This window comes from Triturus cristatus, chromosome 8, assembly GCF_964204655.1.
Source record: "Triturus cristatus chromosome 8, aTriCri1.1, whole genome shotgun sequence".
Lineage (NCBI taxonomy): Eukaryota > Metazoa > Chordata > Amphibia > Caudata > Salamandridae > Triturus > Triturus cristatus.
The window spans coordinates 51,578,095-51,605,442 of NC_140591.1; the positions used below are offsets into that span (position 1 = coordinate 51,578,095).

General features: G+C 43.0%; 1 protein-coding gene across 2 annotated transcripts in view; it reads right to left on the reverse strand.

The window, feature by feature from the left end:
- The window catches only part of LOC146800044 (uncharacterized), a 426,311-nt gene that overhangs the window by 179,773 nt on the left and 219,190 nt on the right, over positions 1-27,348 (reverse strand). For both annotated transcript variants that reach the window (XM_085620951.1, XM_085620952.1), the window contains exons 12-13: positions 14,853-14,960; positions 4,948-5,058 (exon numbers count right to left, since the gene is read on the reverse strand). In XM_085620951.1, the coding sequence (XP_085477077.1) occupies positions 4,948-5,058; positions 14,853-14,960 (219 nt within the window). The remainder of the gene's footprint in view (positions 1-4,947; positions 5,059-14,852; positions 14,961-27,348) is intronic.

Here is a 27,348-nt window from a genome sequence, read left to right on the forward strand (position 1 = left end):
ATGTTATAAAGTGCCCCGGTCATCTCCTGTACATTGGGATGACGACCAGAAAAGTACGTATCCGCATAACAGAAGACAGAAGTACCATTCGGTGTCACAGGGACGCCACAAAGCTAAGACAGTACTACATTGAAAAAAGGACAGAATGAGGAATATATGGAATGTGCCAGAGAAACTCAGACAAAACACGCTTAGACAGGACGTTACCACTACTTATTTTTAAGCATGGTTGGATGTACAGGTTACGCACAGATCTACAGGAACTTAATGAGATACCATGGGGATGCCTCAGAACCGAAATTATATCAATATTCATCCACCCGTTTTTCATACAATCCCCTACAAAAGTCCTTGTTTATTTAACTCCTACTTGGATTCTGCATATACCCTACACCCCACGTTTGTTTTGTCCCATTGTCACAAATGTAGCATAGCAGAAGTAAAACACTGTCCTGCTTTGAAGCATTATCACTTCGTCCACTACAGAGCACAATAATACCCCCATAGTAACACATCACTTCAATCACGGGCAGGCATCCCTACCTAATTTTTATATGGCCCGCTGAATATGTTGATATCATCACTAGTGGCCATCTTCAGTAAATATCTTTATTTGAAAAATGATTAAGATCGATCTTTTGCCCTAAACTCACTGATTCTCTCAAACTATGGGAAAGTCTCTGACAAATATTTCATCTTGTATAATAAAGAACTACATCGCCCATAAACAACCATGCTGTAGTACGAGCACTGACTTCCAGAAGTGTTGCGCCCATGGGAGATACTATATTTCCCATCAACCTAGAGGGAGAGTCATCTTCTAGTCTCCCGACCACGCGTTCCGGTGACCAACAAGCATGAGTGGAAGCACACTGTTCAAACAGACCTCCGCAACCCAAGACCTGCGTACCATTGGTCCAGACCAGGATACACATAGGTAACCACACGTGGTGTACCTTTTGAGTAAGTGAGGGAAAGGGGGGGGGGAGGGTGTGCGCTTGCTTGCTGTTGGGCGGGCCGCAACTGTATACCTTCAGCTCCATGAAGGAAACTATAATTGGCTAGAACACACAACTCTATGAGCGACTTGTTTCGGCAACTCGATACAAACAAGGAGCTGTCACCCAACATATCTCAGAGAAGCAAGATTTTTTTTTAAAAGCGGCACGTGTGTGGGGAGTTGTGGACACAGTAACATCACAAAAACGCTAATCCCACAGTGGAAATTAACAGATGCATGAATGTCTTCTAGATGAGATGTACGTTTTTACGACACCAAGCCAGGAAAAAGAAACACTGTTCACTTGATACATCTTACGATGGTTACCGATATAAAAGTAAACAATGTCAGGGAATCACGGGAGTATAGGGCCACACTGTGAACCCTCCTGCATACCATTGTAGATCATGAAGTTTCAACAGGTCCTATGTGTTTTTGATGATGTACGCCGCAGTAGCATCCATACCTACGGGCCGCGGGCAGCAGCTTGCCTCCCACCAGAGGAGGTATCAAAGAATTAAAAAAAAAATCACCATTGAACTTCACAAGGTTATACAATACGGCTAAGGGAAAAAGCAATTAACCATTTTCACCAATTCGGCTCTTGCTCTCCCAAAGCCTACTTTCAACTGTGAGAAGGTTACCCATTTGCACTAATAAACTTCAAGGCATAATTCAGGTTTTGTAAAAACAAAAAGTCAAGCACCACGTTTTTGGTACTGTCAGGTCAAACAACGTTAATTACATTTTAAATAGGTGCTTTTCTGTTCCTCTCATCCCGATTAAATTCACGAACATAAGTATATTTATATTTCTACACTACTAAACATTTTTTACCAAATAGAGCAAGAGTGTGACTACAAAGGACACCACCCCCTTCAAGACCAGTTAGCCGGTATCCCCTGAAGTCTAGAGTAAGGAATAGTAATGTTTTTTCTTAAATATGGTTTTCAAGTTGTAAAAAATAATTAAAATGAACACACCTGAATTGTTGCATGCATACTCATGAGGACTGCCATGCTACTTACTTTAACATCTTTGTTTGTTGTGGTGTGGTGTGATATTGCACTTGCATGTGTCTATAGAGCTTATATATGCTGTGTTTCATTTTCATGTAATCGGTTAGCAATGAAGTAATTGCTTTGTCATTCTATTTTTCGTTCTAGGAGTCTACTGAATAATAAGGTATGAATCACCAGGGTTATTAGGCAGTCCACACCTTCACTACTTATAATTTCTTTTTCTCAAGTCAGAGACTGTTCGAAGTCATATTCACTTCAAATAGGGATCCTTGGCCCTGAAGAATGGCCCTGAAGAATGCCCCAGATCGTTTTGGCTACTATCATCATGCAGAAAGATGTTAGTGGATGAAGAACAGGTTTGAGCCACTAGCCTCACTATACCCGTACATAATTATTTTTAGAGATACCTGGTGTACCTTTTAATAAAGGTAATAACTTGGCAAAACCAAGGTATTTTTTAATAAGATCGGGATCCCGTCTTTATCCAGTTAGTCTTATTCAAGAACTCCCTCCTACCATTTAAGTCTTAGAAGAGGTCGAGTCAGCCTTGGTATTCACCTACCAGGGTGGGGAGAGGACACCGATGATGAAGTATGACACTATTATGTGTGTGAGGCTACCTCTTCCATAAAGGAAGACTTTCTTCGTAAATAATAATAATAATAATAATAATAATAATAATAATAATAATAATAATAAAACCATTTCTAGAGCGCATGGTTACACTAGCATAGTGTGTCCCCGTGCTGACAAGTGCCGCTTCTCCCCTAAAAGACCAAAGTCCGGGGCACGCCAGGATCCCAAAACAAAAAAGGTTAGTATTTACGCGGAAATAGGTGAGTTTTCAATTTTAATCGGAATCTTGCTTCAGAGGGCTCCATGCGAAGATCAAGAGGAAGCCTGTTCCAGTGTTTGCTAGCTAGGAACCTAAAGGAAGCACCTCCAATCTTGGTCTTGCGAACGCGGGGAAGTTGGAACAACATAGCTCCAGCAGATCTGAGGTTGCGGATGGGACGATGGGGAGTGAGAAGGTTACGCAAGTAGCCAGGGCCTTTACCGTGGGCAATGCGATGAGCAAAACAGAGAGCCTTGAACCTGATTTGCTCCTCGATAGGGAGCCAATGGAGTTCATAAAGTGCCTAATTGCCTGATGCTCTACGTGGGAGGTTTAACACCATACGTGCAGCAGCATTTTGTACGCACTGAAGTTGGTGAATACCTTTTTTGCTAAGGCCCAGAAGGAGAGCATTTCCATAGTCCAAATGAGGCGTGACTAAGGCATGAATGAGTGTTTTTCTAGCACTGATGGGGAGTAATTCGAGAATTTTACGGAGTGTTTTAAGTATTCCAAAGCATTTGCCCGTGATTTTGCTAATCTGATGCTTAAAGGAAAACTCCGTATCCAGCATGATCCTCAGGTTTCTGACAGACTCCACCGGCTGAGGATTTACCCCTAGTTCCGTGGGCCACCAGGCCCTTGATCAAGCGGGGATTTACCAACCACTAGAAGTAAACATAGCAGATGTCCAAAAAGAAAGTCTTTTGGTTTACAGTCTGTTTCCTTCAATGGCTAGGCAACTATTTAGCGAGACTAGTGATATCCTCACTCTCTCGTTGTTGCCACTGTACTCATTCTTGTGGTAGGTTTTCATGGAGGACAGCAACATGCCGGATGACTGGTGGAAAGGCTTCCTTCCAGCTAGAGGGGCACAGATCGCATTAGTCACCATGGTAGACACATCCAAACTAGTCGATGAAAACGATGCAGCCGGAGTAATATATTTGGACCTTTCCACTGCATTGGACACAGTAGGCCATGAGGATTTGCTGAATAGGACAGCAGAAGACAGTGCTGCACTGGTTTAGATCTAGTTGATTTTAAACTTTCCAACTTTGAAGCTCCCAGTGTCTAGATTATCTGCGGCGTGGCTCAGAATTCCCTCCTATGTTCTTGCCTTCTTTGTAAGCAGCATGGGTGTTTTCCATTCTTTGTATACATTTTAAAGTTCTGTAGGGTTGTGGCTGTTCTAATTCAACAACTTTTTTCAATGTATTCCCTGAATATCACAATCTTCAGCTGTTTTTCTCCAGCCTCCCAAGATATATAAAAAAAAAAAACAATAAAAAAAAAAAAAAAAATCACAAAAATCATGATGGTGGCAGGTCTTTCCCATACAAGGTAGCTAAGAAATTAACTACCATTCAGATTTTACAACCAAACATACACACACACAATTTAATTTGTTTGTGCAGTTACTGATGGGCATGGTTTGTTCCTATGGCTATTGTCCCTATTCTTAAATTAATGGCACGCAGGGTGTGGTTCGTTAAAATCAATCACCTTGTAATCTCCATGGCTGCTTCGGAGCAGTCCAACAATGGATGAGGCACACTTTAAGGCTCAATGTCAGTAAGACAAATGCTGGTTGAATCACTGCACATGGCAGCATCAGTAGTAATCCTACTGCGTCAAAGGCCAAAGCCAAATCTCTGGGGATGACCATTAATGACAATCTGGCCTTTGACCACTGTATCGCTAAAGTGGTGAACACTTATTTTCCCCTGTTAAGTCCATTTAAGAAAATTCTTCCCTTATTCCCACTTCAACCACATGAAGCCGTTACTGCTTGCAATTTTTTCAGACTCCTTGTATTTGAGGTTTCTGCAAACACAAATTATCAGACTCGCTCAAACTTATCTACGAGTTCCCTTGCAACTTCAAGCTAGTACAGAAATAATGATCCTTTAGAAAGGCTTTCAAGACTCGTCCATTAAATTAGAAGACTACTGGAACCTCCAGAGGCCCTGGACAAGAAGATCTTTAGGGCTGTGGCTAGAGATAACTGGGAGGTGTTAGTGCACTATGTAAATAAAAATAGATTAATAATATGTTTTCATTAATATTATTAGAATGTTTTTACTTACCTGTTTTTCCTTCTTCTAGGAAAGGAAGCGATCCGTGGTCTAAAAGTGGTGCTGTTGACTCTTTGAAAGAATCACTGGCAGAATGAAAACTTGACAAAAGACTGGAATCATCTATGAAAAGAAGTAAATGTATTAAGACTCTGGTAGTTCTTTTTGCCCATCTATATAGTGGCGCTTATTTGTGGTACAGGGCGGTACAAAAGGGGGTGGTAATGGACGGAGCATCAGAATCAATCAAACACTCACACCCAGTCAACAGATCTGGGTTTGATCCATCACCGTTCTTTAGCCCACTCTGCCACCCCAGTTCAGACATGGCCATATGCAAATCAGTCTGACCCTGTGCCTCATGGGAACAGTCAAGCCCGAACTGCCAAGCCATGCCTTCCCTGGACCGGAAACAAGCTTCCTAGGACCGGTTTCTGGCATTTCAGCCGTCTTCAGCCAGGCTTGCTTTAATCCAGTGGCAAAGTGAGCAAGGGACTTACGTCTGAGGTACAGGGACTTATTTTTTCATGATTTGCCTTTGAAAGAGAAATATAGATAGACCCTCACACAGCTCCCAAACACACACACAGCTCCCAAACACAGCGTGCACGCGCGCGCACACACACACACACACGCACACACGCGTCACATCACCAGAAGCATGCTAATTGAGAGAAGATGCCTAGACAAGGCTCAGTCAAAATTCAGCATCCTTACTGTCCAAGGACTGAGACACACACACAGTTCCCCTACTGAGCACCACTGGCTTTCAAAAGGCTTATATCATGGCAGTGAACATTTATGGAACATAATAGTACTGTGGTGATAAACTTGTATTCAAAAACACAAAACAGTTGGGTGTCAAAACTCGCAGATCATGTTAACTTACAAAATTTAGCTAACAAATTTTACAAACAAAAAACACACAGCAAAGAGCACAGCTTTACAATTAATGTTAGACAGCTCAGTGGGCTGCATCTGCTACAGGTATCGGTGTGGAATCAGGAAAATAGCTTCAATAACTTTCAAATGTTGATTAAAAAAATAAATAAAAGTACCAAGCGTGTTGAGTAACAGTATTTGCAAAAAACTATGAAGCACACGCCACCTAAGCCAGGCACAGTTTTTTTTTTTTTATTGTAAATCAGATACGCTTAAGGAACACACTTCCTCGATCTTGTATTCACTACAATTTGAAGAAAATACTCAGTGGGTATGCAAAAAGCTCATGAATCTGAATTAGCTGTAATTAATGTTTTCCCTCCTTCATTCTTACGTATTAAACCATACTCCTTTTCTTTATCACCATAGGATGAATATGTGTGTATATAAAAAAAGGAGTGTCCCAAAACGCGTTTTCCCCATGCATTTTCCCATAGGACCTGTTGACGCAGCTACAGCCCGAAGTGCTGAACGGAATTATACCAAATTTGGCAATGAGGTAGTCCTCAGTTCAGACTCGTGCCTTTTGCTTAAATGGTGTAAATCCGTTCAGTAGTTCCCGAGATATTCAAAAGTAAAAAGATAGCTATATCTAGGCAGTGGTCAAAGTGGGGGAAAAAAGTAGGGGAACTGTGGGCGGAGAATTAGAGGGCAGGAATAACCCAAGGATTGGCTCAGTGGGCGGAGCCAGAGGTGTGGCCAGAATGCGCAAACATTCCAATTTTTAGTATTTGTTTGGCATTTCACTGCCTAGTTTAATCAACCAATGGATACACATGATTATATAAGGTTATAATGAGTTATTGACATTAAAACACATTCACAAAGTGGGATATGCTTCTAATCACAGAATGTTCCAAATACGATAAATTGTGGAAGCACAAGCCATTTGTCGCTGAGCCATGGAGTTTGTCTTCAGAACTTCTCCCTTTTTCCACAACAGCAGTTCAAACATGAATGGCAAAATATCCTAGTTTGCAAATGCTTTCTATATAATTATGGCTCTTCCATATTTGCCTCCTAATGCGAAATGTGTTGCATGATCTGACCATTTAAACTAATATATTGTTTAGAGCTCAAACGTATCAAACGTTAATAAAAAATGTGAATTGTTTTCCTGTGAGTGGATGGCTTATTGCAAAGGTTGACTGATCACCTTTCTCACTGCTGCATTTGTATGTTACACTGGTACTAATAAGGCAAAATCTTACCAAAGACTATTAGCATGTGTACACATGTCAAAATAATAAAATATCAGAAAATATACTGCATTACGCTGCAGCCTTTTTTTTTTAATGCATAATTTAGTCAACACTGCGGCATAATTTTATCCTCCTTTGCTGCTTATTTAATTTCAGTGGCCCCAAAGCAGGCAGCACATGTTAAAAGTGCTTGTGAATGAAGCAGAGAGACTGAAGTTTGCGAATTTAGTTTGGTGTGCGCGCAAATTCTGCATTGCCAATCCCTGGTGAGTTGCAGCTACAACTTCTGAAACAAGGCCAATGGAGCTAACTGTTGGTGAGGCAGACTGGCCTCAAGGGCAGGGCCGGCCTTTGCACTGGTGGTGCCCTGTGCATTAATGTTTATTACCCCCTGATGGCCACCTCTGCCATGGATTCCCTCAATACCACCCTTTAACAGTGCCCCTCAAGTCTCCAATTAGGCATGCTGGAGAAGACTCTGGGGCTCGATATTTCTTATCTATTCTGGGCACCGAGGCTGCAACAGAGGCTGGATTTTTCATGATCTTTATTTAAACCCTTGTCCCAGATAGGACTGATTATTGGAATTGATCTAATAGACTTCCTAGATGATTCTTTGAAGCAATACAGGAAATATTCTGTTTCCTGTACTGGCAGTGGAAGATTGAACCTCTTGGAGGCCCTTTCCATAATGTTGGGAAATCCTCCAATGTCCTCCGGTGGAGAATTTGCCAGTGACAGACGGTGTAGTAGGCAAGATATTTTGATCCCATTTGTCGCCCATTGAATCCTCATGAAGAAGTTCCCCCCTTCTTCAGGCTGGTCTTCTCCATCAGACTCTGCGAAATCATCTCCAATTGTAATTATTGGAGGAGTGCGTATTTTTTGCACCGAAGGCTGAGGTTGAACCACCGAAGCTTGAGCTGCAGGTTGAGAATCGCCCGAGGTACTTGTGGCAGGGGCGTTAGCCTCTGGAAAACGACAATAATAGTCATTGATCAGGTGTCGTAAATCAGTCACTAGAGAAACAGGCATAGAAATTGACTCTTCCCTCACACTAGGATGCGCCTCTTCCTCCTCATACTCGTATGACTGTTGGAAAGACTCATACCTTTTGGAGCCGGATACCGGACGGTCTTTAAAAGAAAAATCCCCCAGCCCTTCTTGGCACTCTTCTTCGTCTGTGTCCTGGCTCTTAATTTTTAGCTGTGAGGGGCTATAGGCCACTCCATACGACTCTTCATCTTCCGATTCTTGCATATCCAGCAGATTTGAGGGAGGAAGCGGAGATATTTGCAGTAAATTCCATGGTGTTCTTGTCCGTCGACGGGCCCGTCGACGGTGGAAAACTCCTGATAAAGATCATTGATCTTGCCATTGGTGACTTAAAGGTCGTAGTCGACGGTGCTCCCGTCGTCGACGAAGAAATCCGAATGGTCGTCGTCGACGATCTTCCCGTCGACGAACCTTTCTTCAACGGCGTTGTCTTTGTAGCTGCCGTCGACGCCGTTGACGTCGACGTTTTCACAGAAGCAAGCACCGGAGACGCTCCAGCCTTTGTCGACGGGGATGAAGACACCACTCTCGTCTCTGAAGACTCCTTTAGAGGTGTATGAGACAGAGAAGATGAAGACACCTCCTTGTCTGTAATTTTCTGCTTTTTAGCATCCACTTTCTCCTCAGAAGTAGTTGACTTCCGTTTTTTTAGAAGATTGTGCCTTGGAATCATCCTCCGAGTCAGTCTCTGAGGTGGCCTTCTATTTCTGAAGCCACAACAGCAAGCGTGCTTCTCTGTCTTTCAAAGTCTTGGCAGAGAAAGTTCTGCAGTGCTTGCACTCCTTAGGCACATGTTTTGGATGAAGACAGTACAAACAATCTTTGTGGGGGTCTTCAAAATATAATCTGGCCTTTCCACAAGATCTGCACGGCCTGAAAAGCCTCTTAGAGCCTTCAGACATATTTAGACAATAGATGAAAAACAGTACCTCCAATCCAGATGAAAGGACTGTAGATAGAAAGTTCAAAAGCTCACCAAGGAACAAACTGAGCATGGCTCAGGGAGACTCCTTCTCACACAATGGCGGTTGGAAATCTGAGGCATGGCAGCTCTGCTGGGGAGTGTGAGGTCAGGGCTGGCCGCTGATTGGCTGAGTTTTTGACCACATAATAATGATGATAGGTTACCAAACACTATACTTCCCTATGGGTTTTCTATGCAGTTTTTCTTTTACTGCTATGGTTATTCATTTACCGTGAGACTCCCACCATGATGACGGGGAAGATACAAGCATGTGAATCTATGAAAGATATCAATACTGGATAGTGATGGATTTACCCCAGATCTCTTGACTGGGGGTGAATGTTTTGATTTGTTCTGCATTCCGTCCATCAATTGTGTGTATTTTGCTTTCTCGCCCTAAGTGCGCCAGGTATGCCCAGACATGGGTCCTGGGCTCACTATGCCACTGGAATCAAGCTATCGTGGCTGATGAGGGGTGAAACCCCGAAACCGGTCCTAGGATGCTTGTTTCCGGTCCAGGGCGGACATGGCTTGGCAGTTCGGGCTGGACTGTTTCCATGAGGCACAGGGTCAAGACTGATTTGTATATGGCCAGGTCTAAACTGGGGTAGCATGGTGAGCAAAAGAATGATGGATTTAACACCGATCTCTTTACTGCGGGTGAATGTTTTGATTTGTTCTGCATTCCGTCCATCAATTGTGTGGCTTTGGCTGCTATAGAAAAGCTTTGATAATACTTTGGCCCGTACAAGTACTCAATTGATACGAGCCCCTTCTTGTAGCTCTTTGAGATCCTTCCAAATTATGGGGGGATTGTAGTTTGTTGTATGTTTTTCTAGATCATGTGATTGGATATGCAGACGACACCCAAATTGTAGTGTCACTAAGGCCAGGATAATTGCAGGGAACAGCATCCAGATTTCATGATTGCATGACAGCAGTGGGTAACTGGATGGCCCAAAACTGTCTCAACCTGAATTCTAGTAAGACGGAGGTGGTTTTATTCAGTAATGATGTCAACTTCTGGACCCCGGAATGGTGGCCAGACACACTAGGTCCCCTTCCCACTCCTGTCTAAAAAGCAAAAAAATTGAGAGTCTGGATAGAAAATAAACTTTGCCTCAAGGATCAGGTGAATGCAGTGGTCTCTTCCACCTCCTACATTCTAAAAGCCTGTAAGAAAATCTTGCCAATCCTGCCCAAAGAGTCATCAGTCAGTCATCACGGCTCTAGTGATGTCCAGACTGGATTACTGCAACAGTTTATATGTCAACATCCAGGAAGGACTAATGAACAAATTGCAACTCCTTCAGAATGCAGCAGCCACATTGCTGACTGGCACTCCCAAACATGCCTCCATCTCATCAGAGATCAGAAGGCTCCACTGGTTGCCAGAGCGAAAACGGGTGCAGTTTAAGGCTCTGTGCACAGTACACAAGGCACTTTATAGAACTGGGCCCAACTATCTCAAAATGCAATTCCAATGGTACACACCAACTAGATGTTGACGCTCTTCAGATGCTAATCTGGTGGCGGTACCTTTTGCAAAAAAAGCCAACTGGGGGGGGGGGGGCTGCCAAGACATAGAATGGCCTCCCAATGCATCTTAGAGCCTTGCCAAGCCTGCTAGCCTTTAGAAAGGCTTTGAAGACTTGGCGCTTTACTGGCTAGGCTCAGGTTCTGGTTTATCACCCCTTTCTCGCTTAGGACCCAGGTAGGACTTAATGTAGCGCCAGGACACCTTCGGGTAGCAGTTCGCGCTTTAGAAATGTCAATAACATTAACATTGGTCTTGAATACCGAACCCTTGCTTTTAGCAAAGTGTTTTTTGATACTAGTTTAACCTGGTTGCCCATTATTTTGCTCATTATCTTCTCATCTGCTGCGATGCATTAGCTCTCATACTTGAATGATATTGTTTTATCCAATATTCATTTTAAATGTATACTTGTATCATTTTTGTATTACTTTTATGACATTTGTCGAAAAGAACATTATGATGAGGATGGAGGTTACTCAATTGGTCTTGTATGTAGGTACCTTATAGCTGAAGTGTGTAAAAATGGGCTTTCTCCTGTTTTCTTTTAAATAGGACTATTAGTAAGCATTTTAAGCCTAAGGCAATGATATTAATGGATCCACAATAAGAAACGGATTTTCTCTTCAACTGATGTGCAATCTCTACAATTCATTCATGGCCAGATGTTTAGCACAGGCAATTAGGCCGTAGAAAGACGCTGTGTAGCAAGAGCTCAATAAATGTATTTCACCCATCCATTCATTGTAACATGTTGCCTCCTACCCTTGTCCTGGATAACAGGAAACCCTGCAGGGTTCAGAGAATAGTAAGAACTTGTAACAGGTCCAGTGCGGTGTTTGGGTCTGTGGGTGGACTGAATGGCCATTGAGCGAGCCGTTTAAAACACAGGTCAGAACTTGATTTTTGCTATGAAGGGACGTTTGGTGATTCGTTTTAGGTCCTGAAGGTACTGGTGTAAAAATCAACTGGGGCGATTTGTTCAGACTTTAGAGATGAGGAGAATGTGCCTTCCTACACCGAGGAATTTACAATTCATACAACAACTTTAGAATTAGAAGATTTCAGTAGGGTAAGTCGGCATATGTTGAGGACTTGATGGAAATCTTTATTTGGAGTATCTGGTGGTTTAGCTGCCGGGATGCTGTCAACTTTGTGATGGTTCTCATTGGTAAGTTGGACAGAAATGTTTGACAGATGTTTATGAGCCCACTGTGTGAGTCCTTACATTTTCACTGAGAACAACTTTCCAGTATTGTTAGATGAGTTGGGTATTTTGGGTTGTTGTCTGCGATTGGTGCAGACGTTTATAGTTAGGGATAGAAATCTGCAAGGATTTCCCTCTGTTACTCTTTTTTTTTTTTTTTTAAAGTGCTTTACAATTGCGGGCAGTGTTAGGTGTCGGTCTTTGTTTCTTCAGGGCTGGCAATGCTTCTCCTATTTTGCCTGTCCAAGTTGAGATCTAGTTATTTGTCCTTTGCCTTTGTGCAGTACACTGGTGTACCACAGGGTATATGTCTTGTCAAACAGGCAATGCGGTTTATGATGCTTGGGATGGAACCGTTGCAGTAGATGGTTAGGTTAGCTCTTTAGTGAGTGGGTATGCTGTGTATGTAGATATGTGGCAAAGTTCTTGTGAGATGTTTCCAAGGTGTATTTTTCAGCACTCCTCTGTGCTCGGTTCTCAACTTAGAGTGACCATTTTCTGGAACTCTAGAAAGATGCGGTTGAAGGATAGAGAAAGCTGACCAATCCAGTCAATTTCTTTCAGTTTATGTGATAAGGTCTAGGAGGCATTATCAGGTCTGGTCTTTTATGGAGGTTGGAAATGAGGATGACCATCAATGTTTGTGTATGGCACAAATCTTTGTTTTTTGCTAAAATAGTTTGTCACTGATCAACGAAAATGTTAGTTGAGGAGTGGGTCTTGAGGGGATTTCATTGAAGTGTTCTGCAAAGGATGTACTGTTCCCTGGCGGCAGTATGTAAGCTTTGGTGACGGATAATCCTAGACATCCGAGAAAACCACCTTTGTATAGATTCTTTGGTGATTTTCACACTCAACACAGTGACATGACCTCACACCTGTGTGGATTCTACAATGCTCTGGGAGGTTTACCTGTTAAATAATGCTCTTTCCCTTTGTTGATTCTTTGCAGATTTAAAAGAATATTCTTTGGAGTATAGCTCTCCTTACAAATAGAACATTAAAAAGGCTTCACCCGTGTGCGGATCATAAGTATCTTTGAAGATTTATTTTTTAAGTAAAGCTTTTCTCATATTGTCTATTGTGAAACTGCCTCCCTCATTAAGGTGTTCTCCGATGATTTACAAGATCACTCTTAAATGAAACTCTTCTCATACTTAGTGTAGTGAAAGCACCTCTATGGATTCTTTGGTGAGTGTGAAGAACATTCTTTCCGGTGCAGCTCTTCTCACAGACAGTAATATGCGACAGCGGTTCCCACCTGTGTGAATTATTTGAGGTGCCAGAAGATTCCTCTATTCAGAAAAACTTTTCTCACATTCTGTAAAGTTAAATCACCGGCATAGCTATCAGTGGTGCAGCCAATGCAATGCACTGAGGCCCAGAGGCAGGAGGGGCCCAACTACAAAAGCCCCATGATCAAAGAGGGAGCGCCTAGTAGGGCCACAGGAGCTCTTACAGCACTGGGAGCTTGTGGTTAGCTCTGTTCCATTACTTCGGATGCAGGAGTCAGACTCCGAGTAGCAGAATACATTGAAGCACCCGTGGAGCACTAAGATTGCCTCACTCCAAGAAATAAATAGCTGAGCAGTGTGCATGCTCACTTTTGTAAATGCAGTGTGCGCCATTCAGTCCAGGCTGCCTACCACCAGCAGAGATCAAAGTTATACCCGTGCTACAGCGTGGTTTGGGAAGACAAAGTCACAGTAATCACTGTGTTCACCCTGATGGGCTGAAGGCAGGCAATGCTGGCTAGTAAAAAAAAATTACGGAGGACAGAGTGCTGGAATGGGATAAATTAGTTATCCGAGGGTTTCATTTTACGTAAAATAAATGCAAAGGTAAACTTAAAACCACTTCTAAGAGTCACTACAGCACACTTCCTACTTATTAAAACCAGAAGTAGGAAGAGTTCTCCTTCTGAGACCAAAGGAAATCAGCCAGAATCTCAGAAAACAAATGTTTCCCCCCAAAGTGAGATTCAGAGATAGTGGGAACATTTAGGCTTCAATGTAGCTCACCACAAAAGCTTTGAAATATACTAATGGACTGGTGTGCCACATACTCAAACAGCGCCTCCTATGCCCCCATCGGTCTCAACTCTTGCTCAGTTTTAGTGAGCGGTCCACCTGTGTGTGAGCTTGTGTGAGTGTAAGATAGCTACCATGTTTTGTAAGTGCATTGTGAGGGGTGTGTCTGTGTGAATGTAAGACTAATATTCATTTGTGAATGCAGGGTCAGTGGTCTACAGGTTGGAAGCTGTGCTTGTGTCAGTACAGAGGAAAGCATATCCTTATGTGAGAGCAGCGTGAGGGGAGTGCCGATGTGAGAGCTGCATTGTGTGTACAGACATGCGCATAACTGTTGCGTGTATACACTTTACAAGTGCCAAACCTATTGGCTTTGGTAATGGTTTACAGGGTTGTGACTTTGTCTTGCAGAAAGTGGAAATACAATACCGTGTGCATCCGATTGGTCGTGCATTTTGATACGACGGATGCAGACTATGTTGAAGGAGATTGAGGAGTGTCAGGGGCAGCTGACAGACTGAGATGCCACCCTAGTGAGGGGGCCCAATTACTTTGCTTGCACTGGGGCTAATGGCAACCCAGCTATGCCACCGAATTAAACGCTCTCATTCTTTGGTGATTCACAAAACCACTCTTCAACAAAGCTCTTCCTACTGTCAGTGAAGTGGAAAAGCCTTACTTCTGTGCAGATTCTTTGATGCGTTAGTAGAATTAACTTTTGAGTAAAGCTTTTTACACTCCTTAAATTGAGGCTGCCTCATCCTTGTATGAGCCCTTTGTTTATTTAGAAGCGCTCTCGTCCTTGAATAAAGCTCTTCTCGTACTAAACAACTGTCTGCCATGTGCATTCTTTGGTGCTGTGGCAGATGCGCCTTTAGAGCAAAGCTCTTCGTGCAGATAGCACAGTGAAAGGACCTCACTCCTGTACGTGATCACTAGTGATTTAAAAAACACAGTATCTTAATAAATCTCTTCTCACTCTCTGTGGAGATGCGGCTTCTCCTACTCCTGCAAACTTTCTGGCGTTTCTTCGGTGAGCCTGTATGGACTTCATTCTCATTCATACTTCCTGTGTTGGATCGATGTGCTGTAAACAACAACAAAATAGAAAAGAAAAGTTTAAATGAGCACCGTGCTGTAATGTTATTAACTGTGTGCCCATCCTCCAGGGAGCTGCCTTTCTATCTGCTCTAGCTAACATTTATAGTTCTTCCCATACACACACTTATCACTTCAAACAAGACTGTCCCAATAGCCGCAAAATGTGGTTTCAACTTTTGTCTTTCATTTTATTTTTTTAAATCTTTATTTACGTTTTGCAATAAGAACAAAACATCAACAATACAGCATACAGTGCATTATCTTCCGCGTTGTGTCTTAGGTTGCAGCATTAGAGGTACAACAAGGCCAGTAGGGGTACTCAATCAGTCTAATATTTGTCTTTCAACTTTGCTAGAAAATTTCTTATATTAACGAGATGCAAAGACTCACCAGCCCCTTTTTCGTAATGGCCCCCACTGTTTCGTTAGAGGATATCATCTCCTTTAATCTGATGAACCAGACACGGGACATTCCTGAAGACCTTTGCCCAAGACAAAGCTGGAAGCCCGCATTCTTGGATATTGCGGACTTTCTATATTATCATCTATGGCATGTTGTGATCTGGGACTGTTCCCTAGGCACTAAAAAGAGACGTGGCTCCACAACTCATTAAAGTCTTCCTGGGTCCTGGCGATCTAGACAAATTATGCCTTCTTTGAATCTCCTCATGTCACAGATCCAGTGAGGTGTGGGTTCAGGTCTCATATCCAGTAGGTTGGTACAGATTTAATAGGAATCACAGCTCTTTCACTGACTTAGCACCACTAGCTGCCCAGTCAAAGATGGATTCAATTTGAAACTCTGTGCATCGTGGATAAACCCGTGGGTAAGACTTGCTCCTTCCTTCCTGTCTGATCAACAGAATTTCCAAGACAAGAAATGGTTTCAGATCTTTGTTGGCACAAGCCTCACATGCTTTGAGGACCTTCAGACAGGCACTTAGGCAAAATCAGATTTTGGTCAGAGAATATTTTAAAAAATCTAGCTCTTCATCAGAGATGGGTAAAACCACTACTCTTCGATCGGCTGTGAATCCAAGTTTACTTCTTTCTTCAGTTAGCAAGAATCAATAATTTATGGTGAATGTTGATATAATTAACTTAACATACAATGATAAGTGTTAGGCAAGACAGATGTCAGAGAGTCATTCAATAGGCAGACTGAAAACTGTTTTCTGATATCCATGTATTTACAATCTAATAAATTGATGTTCGCCAGTTATATGCAGTGATCTCAAGTTCTAACCCAGCAATACAGTCAATCTTCCTACCCCCGGAGGTCATTATATGGAGTACTATTACATTAGGTAAAAGTACCAACCATTATTTACAGTGTAAAAATGTCAACATTAAGCTATGACATGGTGCATAAAAAGTTATTTATTAATTCTGTAATAGGGCACAGTCAATTGGCCAACCTATTTGCTGTTCACTGTAAGAGGTGGCAAGTAGTGGCCACCAGTAGTTCAGTTGCCTTCCCTATGATTAGACATGTAGCCCCTTTGACTACCTGTGCTACGACATAAGCTCTCACCTTTCAAATTAGCCACCAACCAACGCATTAGTCAAAAGAGCAAAGACATTGGAAATCTTGCAAATTATCACCGTCGAGCAATAAAGCAACAAATCTTTTGTTTCGACGTGCCAGTGTTTCTCCCAGACACACACTTCTCGGATAGGCCTATTAATATGTTTAGAGCTGCAAAACACTGTCTTGGGGTTTGTAGCGCACCTTAAAGCATTGGATTATTTATTGAGCTTCACTAAACGCCTGTCTGAATATCTGAGAACTTTAATGGAGTTAATGATTTTAGTTGAGGTCACACAGAATTTAAGACCAAGTGGCACCTGCATGGCTTGTCAGGCAGCCAAATGTAGAGATTCCTGCATCAATGGCGGTCCATTTTTCCCTTTAAGTGGTTTCTGCAAGCGTTGTGGGAGCTCTATTGGGGGGCTAAGAAAACATAGTGAAAGTTCTACCATGCCATGGCAGTATTCAGGGTCTCAATATACGACACCCATAACTAATGACCGACACACTGGCAGAGGTTTCCTTGCCGTTGGGGGACATTGGTAAGATTTTCTGTCCAGGAGTCCTGTAATGTCAAATATTGGTATAAAGAGACGCACGAGCCGGCAGATCTTTCCTGGGGCAGTAGCAGCAAGGTGGGAAAACGCTATCACATCACCACCGTGAAGGCACGGCCAACGCTGCAGTTTCTTGCACTTACCTCCCGTGAGGGAAACGGCCTCTCCAAACTACACTACCCAGAAACCCTTGCTTTGTCGCTCCCCCCCGACGATGTGTAGTGCGCCTGGAGGCACGTTATAATCGCCGCTAGCCTCCCGCAGTGCGGGATGCGCGCGGGCCAAGGGCGGGCCCGTCCTTGCCAGTCATCGCCAGAAAGAGACAGGGCGGGGCCAGTCCTCTTTCGTCTTACTTTTGGGACACTTTTTTCATAAAGACCCTCTGAAGACATTTTTAAGGTACTGTGTTGAGTCACGGTTGTGCAATCCATTTTTATTTTGCTTGTTATTCACTTCTCCTTGGATGTTTTAAAACGGACTATACTCCGTATTGGGGGATTGATGTTCTAAACCCCTTGTTTTCCTCCTTGTTGGCATAAATATCTCAACTGTGAATTTGCTGTGAAACGTCTTGTTGACCTAAAGTAGTTATTTTTAAGGTAGGAATGGGCAAAAGGAAAACCATGGAGAGTACGGGGGGAGGGGCCAGGGGGGGGGGGGGTGTTTGCAATCGGCCCTGCTTGCGGGGCAGGCAAGGAAAAAAGGCAAGGAAAGCAGCAAAGAGTGCAACTGTTACCAACAAGTGTGTTGTGAATAGAATCGATAATCTTATTACGGAATGCGAAGGGCTTTTAGGAGTTGAATTACCAGCCACCTCTGATTAGGTTAACCCCGCACATAAGGCCTCTATGACCCAGCGCCAAACTATCGTCCCCCCAATGTTCCAAAAACTTTTACATAAAGGTACAGGGAGCGGTTGCGAGACTACACTATTGGGCCCTGAGCCACACCCGCTGACCGACACCCCCCCTCAATTGCACTTACTTCCCGCTCATAATGCTGTAGGCCACCTTGAGCCTTTAATTATCTGCACAAATCGATTTGCAGTATTGGCTGGGGAGCCTGACTCCTGTGTGGAAGTGCAACCCCTACAGCCCATTCCAACCTGCGAGAAGAGCCCAAATGAAATAGCTTCCACTTGTTCTACCTCAGAGTCTTCTTCAGACTGGTAATTCACTCAAGGAATGAATTATGTCATTGAAAGTGATGATTAAGGAGCTTGTGGGTACAGTCAAAATGCTAGTTCTTAATAGCACACTTCATACCCCAGCAGTTCCCTTATTACATAATTTACAACAGTCACCTAAAATAGGCGATTTTACAAGTAGTGGCCAGTCATATACTCCTGTTGTTCCATCTCGACGAGCCACTATGGCTTTGACTCAAACAGACAGGCACCCTTGAAGTTCATCCCTGTAACACTCAGCAAAAGCAACTTTATTCTCAAGTTACAGCAAACCATAATAGGCTCTTCTATGAAGGCACAGACGGTCTCCTTGGTTAATGTCCCTAAAATTGCCTCTAGTTGTAGACACGAGAATGACGAATCCTTGAAAAATAAATCCATACATCGGTTACGTCGTGTTAGGGTTTGCCGCTCGCTGATTAGGGAGGATATAATTAGGGCAAGGAGATGCACGCCCAACAGTAAATCTATGGACTGCATCAAACTTACCTTGATCAGCCGTGACCTGGCGGAAAACCTTTTGGCATTAGAGTATAGATCCTGCCCCCGGACTCTTCATCCATCCAGATTAGTCGCTTTCCAACAATCGCTGCTGCAAAGGCTCATGATAATGTGATACCATTGCCCATATTTAGAGGGACCTCACTTGAGGCGGTTGATTGACTATGTCATGACTCACAGCCCCGGCAGGAATTAGAACCCACCCTAACCACAACATCCCAAGCGCCCCTAGTATTAACCAATTATGTACCGTCCCTGAACAATTTCTGGGTAATACCTAATAAGACTTAGTAGCCATCCTGATTGTGGCGCATAAGTTCATGGCTGCAGCAAATGTGAATACCTCTGTCCGTCTTCTGTTCCACCCACCTTGGCCCAACAAACCCCTCCGTGTAATGGAATTCCAACTTCCCAGTTTAAAATCCTTTCTTGGAAAGTGGCAGGTCTCCAAAACAAAATGTCTCTACCTGATTGGGATGATTTGATGGAGGAACATCACAGCTGTATATTCCAAGAAACATGGAGCCTAGCCCCACTATATAAGTCTGGTTACATATTTTTTTTTATTTCTGCCGTTTCAACGGGGAGGGGTGGCCCTCTGGAGGTCTTATGGTTTGGGCCAAGATCGATATGGGCTGTAAAATCACTGAACACCAATGTGTGATTATGGAAACCCCCTGGGCTCTCTTTTCCCCCAATTCAGGGCACAAGATCCCATTTGAGGACAAAAGAGTTGGTCCCTTCAAATTGTAGAAGGTACCTTAAATGGCCAAGAATTGCTGCACTAGAATCCCAAATGGTCAAGCTTAGGCACACTCTCAGTGAAAACACATTTAAACTGCGGGAGGCCTTCAACGAAACGGATGATTTGTCAAAGATCCCAGAATTATATGAAAGAGTGAAAGCCCAGTTGGGGTCTTTTTTCATTACAGAGAACCATGCTGGAAAACCAGGCGTATGTCGTAAAAATCGCCGGACCTGGTTTAACGGGGACTGTAGACAGAAGAAAAAGGCCTTAATTTTAGCAATAAAAAGCAGAAATTGCTCCTTGATAAGAGAAGCTAGAAAGGATTGCAAAACTGCTGTTATCCACGCAAAGCTTGAGTGGGATGAGACACACTGGCAAAACCTAAAGGATGCTAGTTTAGCCAGGGATCCCAATCTTTTTTGGAATATGGTTAGGTGGTCAAGCAACAAAGATCCTGATTTAATCCCTGATCATATTACTAATCAGGACTGGTTTAATCATTTTAGGAAACTTTATTCTGGGTCTAACCCAACTAGCAAAGTCGGGTCGGCTGACCACTTAACTACTTGTCACTTTTTGAATGTTACTGAGCTTTTTACTACAGAAATAGAGGCGGCCTTAAAGAAAATAGTTCCAGCAAAAGCCTCGAGTCCAGATGGCCTCCTTGGAGATCTTTTTCTTGCAGACCCTCCTAATTGGGCAAACTATATCACGCTTTTAATCAATTCTATTGCAAAGGGTAGTGCAGTACCTGATTCATAGAAAGATGCAGAGGTGGTACCTATTTTTAAAAAAAGGCGCAAGGGATGACCTTGCCAACTACCACCCAATCAGTTTGATTGATGCTATGCAGAAAGAAGTTGGCAGGGTGCTGCTTCAGAGAATTCACCACTGGGTGGATGAGAAGAATATCCTCTCCCAGTATCAAGCGGGTTTTAGAGCCTGTACATGGACGGTGGTGCAAGCTTTTAGATTGCTTTTAATTTACTGGAAGGTCGTTCTAATAGGCAAGGGTAGTCTTTATTTGGCTTTTATCGATATAAAGACTGCCTTTGACCTAGTGCCCCGTGAGCAGATGTGGCACCTACTAGATGATATGGGGATCCCACCAATGGTTCTGAATCTGTTGATTCGTCTTCACGAGGGCAATTATGCCCAAGTGAGGTGGGGGACCCAAGACCAGAAGACAGATAGGATCCCTGTAAACAGAGGAGTACGCCAGGGTTGTGTTATGGCGCCCACCCTGTTCTCCTTATACATGAACGGGGTGGTTAGCTTTCTCCAAGAATTTCCATCTGATGCCCCTTCCCTGACAGGAGACAGGATTCCTACTCTGCTCTTGCGGATGACACTCTCCTCATGTCTAAGACTCCGGCTGGGCTCCAAAAGCTTCTAGATAGATTCCGACTTTTCTGTGAGTCTAGGGGGCTGATTGTTAACATGTCCAAAACCAAGCTGATGGTGTTTAACCCCTATAGGCCATATAGAGGTAATTTTACTTTAGATGGAACCCACCTAGAATCACAAAGTTCGATTATCTAGGTATCCGGCTCACTGAGAAAATGCATTGGCGGCATCACATCGATAAAATGCTCCTGAGCCACAAACGTGCAAAAGGAGCGTTAGCTAGAGAACATTACTCCTCGCAGAGCAGACCTGTGGCTCCCGCTCTTAAGATCTATGTAGCCAAAGCAGTTGGTTCGGCCCCGAATTATGGGGTTTCGACAACAGAGGGAATAAAAAGATCTGGACACAAATATTTAAGAGATCTAGTGATGCTCCCCAGTAAGATACCAATAAAACCTCTGATGAGCGATATGGGTAGGCGCTCTTTTAAAGACATAGTCAGGCTGCGGCACTTGCGACGGACCCCCGAGCTTGCCAGTTACGCCTCCGCACTCACAGAATTGATGGCCCTAGATGGCAACCAAAGAATTAGCTGGTTGCTTAATCTAAAAAAAAAAAAAAAAAATATAAAACTTTTTGCGCTTGGCCTCAAGGAGTTGTGGGATACTCAAATCCCACCTAGCAAGGCTGAGCTCAAAAAGCGATATTGGGCTTTCGTAGATGCCCAAGAGTTTAGTAGTTTGAGATTAGGAAGGCTCACAGAAGAATTTTATCTCCACAAGCAGCGTATATTTTTAGAACCTTATTTAGATTTTATCCAGATGCCGCGAGACCGGGCACTTTATATTCAGTTTAGGATAGGCTCACTCCCGGTACGAGAATTAACTGCAAAGTGGAGCGCCCCACATCAGACATCAGCGGACTGCCCCTGCTGGAAGGCACCAAATGAAAGTGTGGCCCATCTTATGTTTGCTTGTCCCGCTTATAAGAAGGCTAGAACAAGATGGCTCAAACCAATCTGTAGCCAACTGGGCACCCACTGGGCACATCCTGAAGTCGGACGCAAGGACCCTCTTTGCCTGTGGCGTGGCCAAGAACCTTGGCCGCGCTTGGATAGTACGGATTAAATCCTTACGTGTGACACTAATGAATTATCATGCTTTTATATTTTTACTATCCTATGGCCATTTGGTCTGTTTATTCTTTTTATTGCACTGTCACTTTATACCATTATGCTCATAAGCCGGAATCGAATTAATTGTATTGTTGTACTAAGTTTTTATTTGTAATAGTTTGCCTCCATTATCTTCTAGAAATATGAAATTATTGCTTTTATGGATTGCATATTTTCTTTTAATTGGTGCTTATCTGATAACACGTATTTTTATTGATTGTATGAATGTTATTGCTTTTAAGATACTCCTTATCGAATAAAGCTATCTTTGACTTGAATAAAGAGAAGTACCACCACTGGATATTACATCAGGTCTACGCCCTTAACTGGACCCTTAAAGAGGCTTCTCTCACACCATTTCCAGCGGACTCAGGACTACTTTATGGGTGTTCTCGATAATAGAGGTATACAAAATTGGTGGACGGAATGCTTGAATTAGTCTCAGCCACTGGTAAATACTCAGACCGCATCATAATCCATAGTTATTTTGCACACCCTGTCACCTCAGTTTGGACTCAGCCATATGGATATCAGTCTTGACCCTGCTCCTATAGGAACAGTCCAGCTTGCACTGCAAGGCCAAGTCCTCACTGAACTAAAAAACAAGCAACGCAGGACCGATTACAACCTTATTAGGGCTCATCAGCCATCTCCAGGGGCACAGTGTGCACAGGACTCATGTCTGGCCATACCCGGCCCGCTTACGGTGACACGCTGAAATATACAAAAAGTGACGGTTGGAATTCTTGAATTAATCTCAGCCACTGGTAATTCTTCAAAGCTGCAACCCAAGCTATCGTTATTTTGTACACAAGATACTTCATGAGCATTCCATCTATCTCTTTTTTATATGCTTCATTGTGTCGCCAGCTAGTACAGCAATAAAACAATTTTACCCGATACTAGAAGCAGACATCTCAAAGGTATGAAATGGTTGTCTGTCCAAAGGAACACTCCCAAGTCATCTAAAACATGAGATTTTTACAACTCACTTGAAAGAAGAAACAAAACAGCAAACCCAAAAGACATCTTCACCTAAAGGTTGATCCCCAAACTACCCACACAAAAAAATGTAACAGAATGACACGCAAACTGCAAGACTACATTGAACAAATCATCTTGAAACTCAAATCCATATGCATCTAGAGAACATGCAACCAAACAAATGCCACTGAATGTCTTGGCCACACATCCTATTTGATAAAAGAAAACATTGCCCAAATTAGGCAAAAACTGATCTTGGTACAGGGTAGCACAGGCTCCAAAAACATTTGTATGGCCTGCAAACTGTTGCATATAAATGTATTAGGTAATTGATTTAGTATGTTACATGTAGCTTAGCAACCCTGATGGGTTCCGACATAGCAAGTAGAATGTAGAATATTTAGGAACTGGAATATTGTACTGGCAGTCACCTTCTGGTTCTTGCCAGGGTTGATCGTACATATTATCCGACACTTCATTAAAGCATAATTAAGGAATTCAGTGCAGTGTGATCTTTCAGACACCTCAGGCCATACAAACACTGCAAAGAAAATCAAAAACTTGAGGGTTAGCTTTGATAAAGATGTGTTGTTCTTGTTACAATTATTGCAGTAGTTTAAGGGTACGAGCATACAACTTTTGTAGCTCAGTAAACTTCTTGCTCCACTGCAAATCAAGCACTGAGTCGAGCTGAGTAGATTAGTAACGGGACATCTTGAAGACTGCAACAATCTTTAAGGAACGCTCTAGAAAGCTCAGGGAACAAAATAAGGGTCCAAAACTATGGCTCTACTCAGGATCAGGATATTCTGCAGGCTTCCTGGAACAAGGGAGCCGCATATATTCATGACCTGGTAAGCCCCGCAGTGACCTCGATTTGTTGACCTGCGCTTTATCCAACAGCACCACCTGATCGACCAAAAGCTAGCGGCGGGTTACTGGATGCCCAAGGCCCCAAGCTTAGACAATTTAGAACTCCCACCCAGAGAGCAGAACCCAATCATTTGCATTTCACAAAAACTCCTGGCAGTGTTTGACAAAATGACCAAGATAAACTAGTTCAATGTTTTATTCCCTACCAAATAATTGGAGTACAGAAACTAGAATTTACAGCAAAAATACTGTGATGTAAAAACGAAAATTGAAAAGACTGAAAAAAGTTGTGTCAAAAATAATCTACTGAAAATAAAACCTGAGTGAAATAGGAATTACAATAATTTTGCCTTCTGTACAAGGGGCAGGGGTAATGGGCATCCCCATGCTACAGCGAGGTAGGGAAGGGGGGAGTTCAAGGAAGGGTAGGTTTAAGAAATAGGGTTTATAAGGATTCAAGGAAGTGGTAGCATACGGTGTAGTTTTTTTTTTTTTTTTTAAGGGTAGCATTAAGGGGTAGGAAATCAGATTTTAAGGTTCAGGGAAGGGTAGCATAAAGGGATTGTAGTGATCAGAGGTATAGTTAACAGCTTTTAGCGTTAAAGGGTATACCGTCATGATCACAGTGCATTAGAAGCGATATCATACAGCGTGAAAGAGGACAGAAAGCACAAGATGGCTTGTCCTATCCTATCCAAAATTAAAGTATCGCCTTGAACGTACCAGCATACGTCCATCAGAGAAGCAGAATGCCAGAAGACTAGGCAGACCACCGTCTGACAAGCAAGACTGTCTCGGTCTTATGTGTTCTGGTATATCTAGCAGGAACAGCTGCTTTGAAAGTCCTTTATGATAAGGAGAAAAAGAGATGGATTACAGGCATAAATACAGAGACTCTACTCTCAAAGAGGAAAGAAATACTAATTTGAGATCTGAAAACTCTGCACCAACAGCCTCCATGCAATCAAGGTGCACAGACCCACACCGCTCTGCAACAGGGCACACTCTACACAGCCATCATGCAGTTCTTGGCTTCACACTCACATGTAACTCTGCCATAGGTAGCATTCTTTGGCAGCAGCATACATGCTGTTGCAGAACACAGACCAGTCTAGAGTTCTGCTTCTGAGCATCACTTTGCAACAGCAGCATCTATTCTATCCTAGAACTGAGACCCACACACTTCTCCGCTACCAAGCACTATTTGCGCCAGCAGCATCCATGCCATCTCAGAACGGAGATCCATACAGCTCCATTATTGAGACTTTACTTGGCCCTAACAGCATCCATGCTATCCCTGACCTCAGACAAACTCGTAATTCTGCTACAGATCAGCACTCTGCGCCTGCAGCATCCATGCTAGTGCATGATTTATGCAAATGTTTGCAGGTGGGACAGCCTACCCCTATGTGCCTTTGAAACTCATGTAGGAAGAAAAAAAGAAAAGCGGAAAAAAGAGCCATGAACAACAATGGGGACCAACTCAACATATCAAAATCTAGGCAGGGATAGGTTCATTTGCGTCACTACCTACAGTACGATGTCCAATAACTTTCAGAAAGGGATCAACAAGAATTGGAACATCTTAATCTTGGGTGGTTTAAATTTTGAAAAACCAATTTACTCTTGAGAGCGACAAGCATAAAAGATCTGCTCATGCAGAAAAAGCAAACACCAAGAGAAACAGTCTGCACTTTGGAACCTACCATCTCCGGTCAGACACTCGCCATGCAGCAAGTGCAGGGTATGCAATATGACAAAAAGAGTCAAATAACTAGATGTGGGTTTGGAGACATCTTGGAGAATGTAAAATTTAACCAATTGCAATACCAGCAATGTAGTCAATGTTATAAAGTGCCCCGGTCATCTCCTGTACATTGGGATGACGACCAGAAAAGTACGTATCCGCATAACAGAAGACAGAAGTACCATTCGGTGTCACAGGGACGCCACAAAGCTAAGACAGTACTACATTGAAAAAAGGACAGAATGAGGAATATATGGAATGTGCCAGAGAAACTCAGACAAAACACGCTTAGACAGGACGTTACCACTACTTATTTTTAAGCATGGTTGGATGTACAGGTTACGCACAGATCTACAGGAACTTAATGAGATACCATGGGGATGCCTCAGAACCGAAATTATATCAATATTCATCCACCCGTTTTTCATACAATCCCCTACAAAAGTCCTTGTTTATTTAACTCCTACTTGGATTCTGCATATACCCTACACCCCACGTTTGTTTTGTCCCATTGTCACAAATGTAGCATAGCAGAAGTAAAACACTGTCCTGCTTTGAAGCATTATCACTTCGTCCACTACAGAGCACAATAATACCCCCATAGTAACACATCACTTCAATCACGGGCAGGCATCCCTACCTAATTTTTATATGGCCCGCTGAATATGTTGATATCATCACTAGTGGCCATCTTCAGTAAATATCTTTATTTGAAAAATGATTAAGATCGATCTTTTGCCCTAAACTCACTGATTCTCTCAAACTATGGGAAAGTCTCTGACAAATATTTCATCTTGTATAATAAAGAACTACATCGCCCATAAACAACCATGCTGTAGTACGAGCACTGACTTCCAGAAGTGTTGCGCCCATGGGAGATACTATATTTCCCATCAACCTAGAGGGAGAGTCATCTTCTAGTCTCCCGACCACGCGTTCCGGTGACCAACAAGCATGAGTGGAAGCACACTGTTCAAACAGACCTCCGCAACCCAAGACCTGCGTACCATTGGTCCAGACCAGGATACACATAGGTAACCACACGTGGTGTACCTTTTGAGTAAGTGAGGGAAAGGGGGGGGGGGAGGGTGTGCGCTTGCTTGCTGTTGGGCGGGCCGCAACTGTATACCTTCAGCTCCATGAAGGAAACTATAATTGGCTAGAACACACAACTCTATGAGCGACTTGTTTCGGCAACTCGATACAAACAAGGAGCTGTCACCCAACATATCTCAGAGAAGCAAGATTTTTTTTTAAAAGCGGCACGTGTGTGGGGAGTTGTGGACACAGTAACATCACAAAAACGCTAATCCCACAGTGGAAATTAACAGATGCATGAATGTCTTCTAGATGAGATGTACGTTTTTACGACACCAAGCCAGGAAAAAGAAACACTGTTCACTTGATACATCTTACGATGGTTACCGATATAAAAGTAAACAATGTCAGGGAATCACGGGAGTATAGGGCCACACTGTGAACCCTCCTGCATACCATTGTAGATCATGAAGTTTCAACAGGTCCTATGTGTTTTTGATGATGTACGCCGCAGTAGCATCCATACCTACGGGCCGCGGGCAGCAGCTTGCCTCCCACCAGAGGAGGTATCAAAGAATTAAAAAAAAAATCACCATTGAACTTCACAAGGTTATACAATACGGCTAAGGGAAAAAGCAATTAACCATTTTCACCAATTCGGCTCTTGCTCTCCCAAAGCCTACTTTCAA